Source organism: Tachypleus tridentatus, chromosome 6 (assembly GCF_004210375.1).
Source record: "Tachypleus tridentatus isolate NWPU-2018 chromosome 6, ASM421037v1, whole genome shotgun sequence".
NCBI classification, from domain to species: Eukaryota; Metazoa; Arthropoda; class Merostomata; order Xiphosura; family Limulidae; genus Tachypleus; species Tachypleus tridentatus.
Window position 1 is genome coordinate 165,595,548 of NC_134830.1, and position 10,687 is coordinate 165,606,234.

Below are 10,687 nucleotides of genomic sequence, written 5' to 3' on the forward strand. Positions count from 1 at the left end.
CCTTATTGTTTCCAAGGAAGTTCTGAACGACTGCTACAAAGGATAACCATGCTGCCTTTTCTAAAGCGGTCATCTTAGCAACAAACTGATCATCATGAATTAGGGTTTGAATCTGTGGGCCATCAAACACGCCTACTTTGATCTTCTCAAATGATAACCCTGGTAAAGCTGTGATGATGTGTTGGAAACATTCACCTTCGGTTTCCAGTGCCTTGACAAATTGCTTCATCAAACCTAATTTGATGTGAAGAGGAGGAAAGATGATCTTATCTCTGCTTACAGTTGGGTCTTGTATGATATTTGGCATGCCTGCTTCAAGGGTGTCACAAATAGGCCAGTCCTTCTGGACCCAATGTCTGTCTCGTGCTCGGCTGTCCCACATACAGAGGAAACATGGAAACTTGGTGAAACCTTTCTGTTGTCCAAGAAGAAAGTTGACCATCTTTAAGTCTACACAAATGATCCAATTGTGCTCATGATATTTTAATAAGTCTATGACTATTCTCATATCATCATAGTCTTCCCGCAAATGCACTGAGTGACCGACAGGTATTGCTCCATAAACATTCCCATTATGTAAAAGAACACACTTTAGACTGCGTTTTGAACTGTCTAAAAAGAGTCTCCATTCAGCAGGACTATAGTAAGGTACACCCAGTTCTTTGAGAAGCCCTTGGATGTCATGGCAGTAAACAAACTGTCTGTCTTCTGAAAAGAAGGTCACAAAAAGCTGGTCACGCTTTCTGAAATATGATACTTTAACAGAGTGATCAACAAGATTTCTGCCTTGTAATCTTGATGCCAAAAGCTCTGCTGCTTTCTTTGAAAGACCTAAATCCCGCACTAAATCATTCAGTTTAGCCTGGGGAAGAGGCTTGGGCACGGGGAAGGTTCAGTGTCTGAAGAACAGTTCTCCGATTGTGTACACTTTTCTGACAATTCACTGTTACAACTGTCTTGTTCGCTTGTATCATGTCCAATGTCTTTATCGTCCAATGAAGGCAAGCCTTTGAAAACTGGAACAGGAACTTCTTCAGAGTGTGGAGCAGGCCAATTAGCTGAGGGAATGTTCGGATACGTAATCTTATGTCGGTTTTTCTTCCCAACACCCGTTGTGTTTACCATGCAGAAATAACAGTCAGTTACATGGTTGGTGGGTTTGCGCCAAATCATTGGAACACCAAAAGGCAGACCATTGCGTTTTCCTTTGGTCCAGTCTCGAAGCATTTCCTCACAATTGTGGCACACAACATGAGGAGCCCATTGCTTGTCTTGATCACCAAAATGAACTTCAAAATATGCCTTGTAGGCACGCTTGACGAACGAGGATATGTTACGTCTCTGACGATTGAGTGTGTAGCATCCACATATGTAGCAGAAGGCATCAGGCTTGTTTCTGCAATGATATCTATTTTTGGAAGCCATGTTTGATCTGAAACAAAAGAAGAATGATCAAAATATTAGAAGCTATCTATATATATGGACGTGAAAATGCTTATACATGGTTTACGCAAGTTCACATTTGTACAATTTCATTAACCTCAAATTGCATACAAACTAGAGCTTGTAGAGAAAAACTAATTTCAAATTTGAAATCAGTGCCTAAAACTCCTTCAGAATCAGTTAAAATATCCAATGCAACTCAAAGTTACTGAAAAAGTGTTCCCCAGTGTTATCAATGAACATGTTCTGACGTTGTTACACCTAGTAACTGTACGCACCAAATGTTGTTGCCCGGCTCTGATTAGTCAACAGTGCTAAATTACACACTGCTACGTCTGAATCTTTTGGGTTTTTAACCCAGCCTTTCAGCACAAGTTGTTGTTCAAATTAAAAATGTTGATTACCAAATAGTTGGCCAGGTGGTTAAAGCACTCGACTCGTAATCCGAGCGTCGCAGGTTCGAATTCCTCGTCACATCAAACATGCTTGATCTTTCAGCTGTGGAACGGTATAATGTGACGGTCAATCCTACTATTCGTTGGTAAAAGAGTAGCCCAAGAGTTAGCGATGGGTGGTGATGGCAAGTTGCCTTCCTTCTAGTCTTACACTGCTAAATTAGGGATGGTTAACGCAGGTAGCTTTTCTGTAACTTTACAAGAAATTCAAAACAAACAAACAAACCGTCCTTAAAATTAAAAAAAGAAAATGGTGCCGTTCCTAATTTTGAATTATGGCCAGGCGGATGACTCCTAATCAGCAACGCTCTACCATTTACTGTAAAAAACTAATGTACCTGTATTTAAAGAAGTGAGAGGAATGTCTTGGTATTTCACAAATTCGAACCCAGCTCGAAAATCCAGAGCTCTTCTAGAGGGTCAACTCGTGTCCTTGTTCATGGCAAAACCTTGTATTTCTAAATGTATAACGGTCAATTACACTATTTGTTAGTAAGAGATAGCCCAAGAGTTGGCGGTGGGTGGTGATTACTAGCCGCCTTCTTTCTAGTCTTACACTGCTAAATTAGGGACGGTTAACGCAAATAGTCCTCGTATAACTTTGCGCTAAATTAAAAAAACAAACAAACAAACGAGTCTATCTATTTATTTTGTGCCAAGGTTTCATCTCCTCAAACACGACATCAAAGTTTTATTTTGCGTATCGATATAATTTTGTTTGGAAGACTCTGTTTCACGTTAGATATAATTTTGTTTGGAAGACTCTATTTCAGGTTAGATATAATTTTGTTTGGAAGACTCTGTTTCACGTTAGATATAATTTTGTTTGGAAGACTCTGTTTCACGTTAGATATAATTTTTCTCATACACACCTGGCGATTTTTTTTCTGAGGAGGACGTCAATCTGTGACGGGTACCAGCTGTTTGCTGATGGTTAATGTGCAACGAAACGGAATCCCATTCATCGGGGTCGTATCTTTATTCTCATCCGTTTTTCACTCTGTGATGGTTACTAGCTGTTTGCTGATGGTTAATGTGTAACGAAACGGAATCCCATTCATCGGGGTCGTATCTTCATTCTCATCCGTTTTTCACTCTGTGATAGTTACTCGCTGTTTGCTGATGGTTAATGTGCAACGAAACGGAATCCCATTCATCGGGGTCGTATCTTCATTCTCGTCCGTTTTTCACTCTGTGATGGTTACTAGCTGTTTGATGATGGTTAATGTTCAATGAAACGGAATCTCATTAAACCCGACTGCAGCATTGGATTCGATGTGCCATTTTGGCAAAGGGAAAACTTAATCTTCTGGGATAATCCATTTTATATAACCATACGAATTTCAATCTTTGTAAAATGGATTTTTTGAAAGACGCCATTGCCATCCTGATTTTAATTTTTTTTAAATTTGGGATGGCTTGAAAGAAAAAAATGGATTATTTGTGGTTGTATTAATATATTCTTTATATCAAAATACACAGAACCAAATGTAAAAAACAAAACCAAAACATCCTTATGTCCGTATTGTTTAAAAACAGAATCAGACTGGCATGGCTTTACATTACGCTTTTATGCTGTAAAATTTCGTTATTCTCGTCTTTCAGCTTCAGGAATCAGTACGCAACTGTTCTCTGTTCTAATTATGATTTCAGTTTAGTTTACGTTGCTTCAGGAAAAAGAACTTTTGAATTATTATGACGCTCCCTGTAGTTCAACAATAAACTTGAGGACTTCCCATAAAGCCACATTTTCATGAATCGTTCCCTGTGGTGGGTACAGCGTAGATACGTCATTACACTTCTTTGTATTTATTAATAAAACAAAACTAATTATGATGACAGACCTTCTGGGTCCTCTTGTGATATTTAACTGAATTATACTTACACAGTCTGATTGTTGTTAAGCGCATAGTTACACAAAGTTGTGCCCGTTACTAGTTTCGAAACCAGATTTTTGGCGTTATAGGATCTCGGACCTAAGACTGAGTCACAACTAGATAACGGTGGTGAGGAAGCTCAAATAATTAGATCCAGAGGGGCATAAGCGAAATAAAACCAGAGTAATCCAGATTACTGGATTTTGCCAAGCTAAAGTTGTTAAGACATTATGGAAGACGTCTGAAAAACAAGCATATTGTTCCCTATCAGACAGACAAGCTCTTTTCCCTCATGCCGGGAGAGTTCCTTACAGAAGACCTCATATCGAGATAAAAAAATTCAATTAAGGGATAATGGATAACTTTGTGTGGATATGACAGCTATACTGAGTGAAGTCAGTAGATATCTTTCACAGACTTTGAAGTAACCTATTATATATAGAAATTGTTTGATAAAAGCTATACATTCGTCAGTTTCAAACATCTTAACATCATTTTAAACATGCCGAGAGACCCCTCTCAGCCCCAATTTCGCTGGCTCAACAGCAGGTCTTTGAGGCTTTTAACACAAAAAATCGAGTTTCGATACCCACGGTGAGGCAGAGCTAAGATATTTCATTGTGTACTTTACACTTAACTAAAAAACAAATAAGTTACGCCATATTTCTTTTGTTTCGTATGTTTTCTATTTGACATGGCTGTTTATTATTAAGTTACATATTGACCTGACTGGTCTTTAACTGATCTATAGTTTACGATACGTATTAAGAAATAATAATTTATAGATCGTGTAAACTTATACAGTGTTTTGTACACAATGCATTTTATTTCATAAATAATTTTATACATTGCATCTAATAAAATAAACTCAAAATGACATATAACAGACTCAACATGAATCAATAAACGATGCTCCTGAGCAGATGGAAACCAGTTTGCGTATTGCAAGGAAACTGTCTTTCACACGAGCTCTTAGTTGAATAGTTATTGCTTATTGACTGAGGTAGTTTCGTATCATTAACCGGAAAGTACTTTTTTCTTTAAAACACAATTTACAGCCATCATAATTTATTGTATATACAAACTATATGAACAAATTGGTTTCGAGTCTTCCAGTATCAGGTGTTAAGAATTATTGTTTTTTTTATCCATTTCACAAACTTCACTACGTTGGTGTAAATGCCATACTTTCCCTTCCTGCCACACCCCTCGCCGAAACTAGTGATTCCATATATTTCCCATTTACCATCTACTTCATACAATAAGGGGCCGCCACTGTCGCCTGCGCACGAGTCCACCCTCCCTCGTTCGTATCCTGCGCAGAGCATGTTGTCACTGATGTAGTAGTCCTCGTATACCTTTCGGCAATCTTCTATGTCAACTATCGGAATCTGTGCCTCGTGCAGTACATCTGTCCCAAACATGGCAGCCTTTCTTCTTTTGCCCCAGCCTAAAATAGTAGCCATCGTATCTATGTGAAGTTCACTTTCAGAACTGGGCAGACAGGCGGGCTGGACATAGGAGTTCATCCTCAGAGGATGACGAAGCCTCAGCAAAGCCACGTCGTTGTTTACCGTTTCGATGTCGTAGTTAGGGTGCACGAAAGAGTCCGCAACCCGAACTTCTTGTTCAGATTCCTCCGCGTCTACCAAGTCATGTTCTCCTGCACGAACGTACAAACGCCTCCTAACACAGTGTGCTGCAGTTAACACCCATTGTGGCGTGAGCAATGTTCCTCCACAGAAGGGTTCTAAGTATTTGTTCAGCACTGCCACCTGATGTCCAAAATAAATATAACTAACATTACTTATCGTACTTGGGCATGAAATATTTTGTAAACACTAAATCTCCAGAAAAAAAAAGTTACAGGATAATTTAACAGAACATTAAATATTTTGCAAACACTGAGTCTGAGGGAGGAGAGTTACAGGATTTTTTAACAGAACATTAAATATTTTGCAAACACTGAGTCTGAGGAGAGGAGAGTTACAGGATAATTTAACAGAACATTAAATATTTTGCAAACACTGAGTCTGAGGGAGGAGAGTTACAGGATTTTTTAACAGAACATTAAATATTTTGCAAACACTGAGTCTGAGGGGAGGAGAGTTACAGGATTTTTTAACAGAACATTAAATATTTTGCAAACACTGAGTCTGAGGGAGGAGAGTTACAGGATTTTTTAACAGAACATTAAATATTTTGCAAACACTGAGTCTGAGGGAGGAGAGTTACAGGATTTTTTTAACAGAACATTAAATATTTTGCAAACACTGAGTCTGAGGAGAGGAGAGTTACAGGATAATTTAACAGAACATTAAATATTTTGCAAACACTGAGTCTGAGGGAGGAGAGTTACAGGATTTTTAACAGAACATTAAATATTTTGCAAACACTGAGTCTGAGGGGAGGAGAGTTACAGGATAATTTAACAGAACATTAAATATTTTGCAAACACTGAGTCTGAGGGAGGAGAGTTACAGGATAATTTAACAGAACATTAAATATTTTGCAAACACTGAGTCTGAGGGAGGAGAGTTACAGGATTTTTTAACAGAACATTAAATATTTTGCAAACACTGAGTCTGAGGGGAGGAGAGTTACAGGATAATTTAACAGAACATTAAATATTTTGCAAACACTGAGTCTGAGGGAGGAGAGTTACAGGATTTTTAACAGAACATTAAATATTTTGCAAACACTGAGTCTGAGGGAGGAGAGTTACAGGATTTTTTAACAGAACATTAAATATTTTGCAAACACTGAGTCTGAGGAGAGGAGAGTTACAGGATAATTTAACAGAACATTAAATATTTTGCAAACACTGAGTCTGAGGGAGGAGAGTTACAGGATTTTTTAACAGAACATTAAATATTTTGCAAACACTGAGTCTGAGGGGAGGAGAGTTACAGGATTTTTTTAACAGAACATTAAATATTTTGCAAACACTGAGTCTGAGGGAGGAGAGTTACAGGATTTTTTAACAGAACATTAAATATTTTGCAAACACTGAGTCTGAGGGGAGGAGAGTTACAGGATAATTTAACAGAACATTAAATATTTTGCAAACACTGCTGAGTCTGAGGGAGGAGAGTTACAGGATTTTTTAACAGAACATTAAATATTTTGCAAACACTGAGTCTGAGGGAGGAGAGTTACAGGATTTTTTAACAGAACATTAAATATTTTGCAAACACTGAGTCTGAGGGGAGGAGAGTTACAGGATTTTTTAACAGAACATTAAATATTTTGCAAACACTGAGTCTGAGGGAGGAGAGTTACAGGATTTTTTAACAGAACATTAAATATTTTGCAAACACTGAGTCTGAGGGGAGGAGAGTTACAGGATAATTTAACAGAACATTAAATATTTTGCAAACACTGAGTCTGAGGGGAGGAGAGTTACAGGATTTTTTAACAGAACATTAAATATTTTGCAAACACTGAGTCTGAGGGGAGGAGAGTTACAGGATCTTTTTAAGAGAACATTAAATATTTTACAAACACTGAGTCTGAGGGGAGGAGAGTTATAGGATTTTTTTTTAACAGAACGATCAATGCTATTGTATTAAACTTGTATCCATTTTCACTGTTAGAACAAACCGATAAATACCGATAAAGAGTCTTTTGATTTAGTTGTACGCGTACATGAAAGCAAAATAACTTATTTTTCGTTATAATAAACCATGATTTAAAACTCCTTATTGCTAAGAGTATTACACTATTTATCTCATTGATGCCATTTTAAGTTTAACTTACCTGCCATGGCCAGCGACCTTTCTGAGTCTCGTGACCTCCAATGATGCGCAAGTCTGGGGTTCTTCTTTCTGACACTCCACATTTCCCGATGTCTAATGTGGAATTCTCTTCTCCGCTTTGAAATTCTGAGAACACAAAAGTAAAAACAGGATTAGGTTTTATTAAACAAATGTTTACCGTCCTTCATGTCTAATTCAAAATGTTTCTTAGGTATACTTTGGCCATTAATTTCTCCAGACATATATCACAGACGTTCGTATCATTACCTAACCACAGAAAAATGGCGCACGTTCGATCAGCCATGAAAAAACAAACAAACAAAAACAGAATGGATCTGTTCTAGGTGTGGGGAAATATAACATATAAATATTCCAGGTTGGAGCAAAAATTTTATTTATGATAACGATTGTGGCAACGGAACTATACGAAAGAACTAAGTCTTTGAAATAAAAATAATTGTTGAAAATTTCACGAAGATTACCACAAAAATGTTCAGGAGGCTGCAGCATCGCACGTGCATTCGTATCATCCTATATCGGGAAAATGATTTTGGTTTGGTTTGTTTCAAATTTCTTGTGAAGCTACACGAGGGCTATCTGCGCTAGCTGTCCATAATTTAGCAGTGTAAGACCAGAGGGAAGGCAGCCAGTCATCATTAACCACCGCCAACTCATGGACTACTCTTTTACCAACGAATGGTGGAATTGACCACACATTATAACACCCCCACGGTTGAAAGGGCAAGTATCTTTGGTATGACGGGGATTCGAACTCGCGACTCTTGGATTACGAGTCGAGCGTTTAACCACTTGGCCATGCTGGGCTGTCATGGAAAGGAAGGCCAAGAAATAGCTATTTTGGATTATTAGCCAAACCTTTTGTTAGTCTGTGCTAATATGAGATTCTTAAATTCTTTCTTTCATGCATCCTATCTTTATCTGAGGATGGGGGTTGCCCATACTATTTGCCCTTCCTGTACAATTTAAATTCTTTGTTTCTTATATTGCATTGAATGCCGGCAAAAAAAAATAATAAAATCACGTGTTGCAGTTGAATAAAACATCGTTATCTCGTGCTGTACAGAGTAAAAAACGTGAAAATCAACAAAACTTACCTAACTCTTCAGCTTCTATCGGTTCCTCCTTGTCACCCCTTTCTGTCTTTCGATATAACTTCTCACAGAGTGTTCCTTCTACATAGCACAAAGCATCTTCTTGAATCACACTGGTTCCACACACTAGCGACAGCTCACAGGCACGGTAGCGTCGAGTTTTACAAGACCGTGTGCAAGGTGACCATTCCGACCAATCCGAGTACACGTAACTCTGAAGGTGATAGAGAACTCGGAACTGGGAGGGCCCATCTTCGGTCTGCCGAACTTCCTCTGTTTCGGGAACTACGATGGGATTTTTCTTGCATCTTCGTCCTCTGCAAGACTTTACTTCTTTCAAAATCCTCGCACCACAGTGGAGAGGAGAGATGCACGTGCGCATGCGTTCCTGCTTACATTTTCTAGAACAACGTGACCATCCGGACCATTGGCTGTATATCTCGTCGTAAGGTGGCATTCTCGTTACTTCATCTTTCGTTTCAATTTTATCTTCCACTTCGGATGAACGAAGGTTCTTAAGCTAAAAAAAAATAAACACCATATACGTATTACTCTATTGATGTTTCACATTTTACTTTGAAAGTGAAATAAAACAAGAATAACAAACTCTTAAGATTGTTTGTGCAAGTTGCCATCTGTACTTTGGAATTTCGAACTGTAACTGTCACATTCCGACTGTAGGTCAAGTTTGTTAAACGGTTTTTCGTTTGGCTGTTCTTGTTAAGCGCAAAGCTGCACAATGAGCTATCTGTGCTATGTCCACCATGGATATCGAAATCCAATTTTTAGCGTCGAAAGCCGGCAGACTTACCACTGAGCTACGACAAAGTATTTGAACTAAACCTGATCTTTAACTTTTTAAGCCTCCAGTCTTTGTTTGTTTTTTTGTTTTTGAATTTTGCGTAAAACTACACGAGGGCTATCTGTGCTAGAGTAAGGCTAGAGGGAAGACAGCTAGTCATCACCAACCACTGCCAACTCATGGGTTACTATTTTACCAACGAACAATGAGATTGACCGTAACTTTATAACGCCTCCACGGCTGAAAGGGCGAACATGTTTGGTGTGACGGGAATTTGAACCCGCGACCCTCGGATTACGAGTCGAGTGTCTTAACCATCTGGCCATGCTGGGCCTAAACAATGTGTGTATCAGTCTGAGGTACCTTGAAAAGACCAACAAAGTAAGACAAAAAAAAAGTCTACAATGTGGAAAAAGCATAAAAAACATATTTTTATGTGCCGAATGTATGTTAAGACAATATGTATGGTAACTTGTCAATAGCACAAGTCCGATAAGGTTTTAATTACATATGAATGAAAAACCACAACAATGAAATATGTATTTTAACTGGTCAGTGGGATAAAGTAAGATCACAGTTTATTGTTTTGTAATTTTCACTGAAATATTCAGAAAGTTCAGTTTATTTTTGGTAAAATATTTAATAGAGAAAGACTGCAAAATTAGGCCTAATTTTCTGTCTACGTCACACAGTACATAAGCTTTTTCTTGTTTGATTATAATCTTATAAAAAAAAGTATATATTTATTTCAAGTTTGATTTAACTTGGATAAATCAATTACTTCTTTAAGGAGTGATCGAGAAGTCTACGTTGAAACTGGACAGAGAAGCCACGTTGCAGTGAATGGTAGTAATTAGCTTAAGACGAAATATACGTTACATTACTGTAATTCGTTGCAACGGGTCTTTCCTGCACAGCTTCGTAACCTTTGTCTTTCATTAAACTCAACTAAAGCAATACAATAAAAAAACACACTGATATTTAAAACATTTGGTTCTATCTATCATTTCTTGTAAGAATATATGTTTAAAAATTGTTCCAATTAATAAAACTTTGCATCAGTTAATAATTTCTTATTAAGAGAACGTTTGTTGTTGCTTTTAACGTCGTAAGAGAAAATCTGAGGATTTCACCTTAAGTAACAAACGATGACTTGAGGTTAAGAAAAGTAACTTGTTAGTTTGCCAGCTTGTTTGTAAATGTTTGTAAATCGTGTTCTGTTAATTTAGTACTATCGGTG

General features: G+C 37.7%; 1 protein-coding gene across 1 annotated transcript; it reads right to left on the reverse strand.

Moving 5' to 3' along the window:
- Positions 1 to 4,647: 4,647 nt before the first annotated feature.
- Positions 4,648 to 9,157, reverse strand: LOC143254361 (serine protease 1-like). The gene is made up of 3 exons (XM_076509428.1): positions 8,649 to 9,157; positions 7,535 to 7,659; positions 4,648 to 5,550 (listed from the first exon to the last, which is right to left on the reverse strand). Exons 1-3 carry the CDS (start codon positions 9,100 to 9,102, stop codon positions 4,894 to 4,896), a joined length of 1,236 nt encoding a protein of 411 aa, XP_076365543.1. The 5' UTR covers positions 9,103 to 9,157; the 3' UTR covers positions 4,648 to 4,893.
- Between the last annotated feature and the right edge of the window lie 1,530 nt (positions 9,158 to 10,687).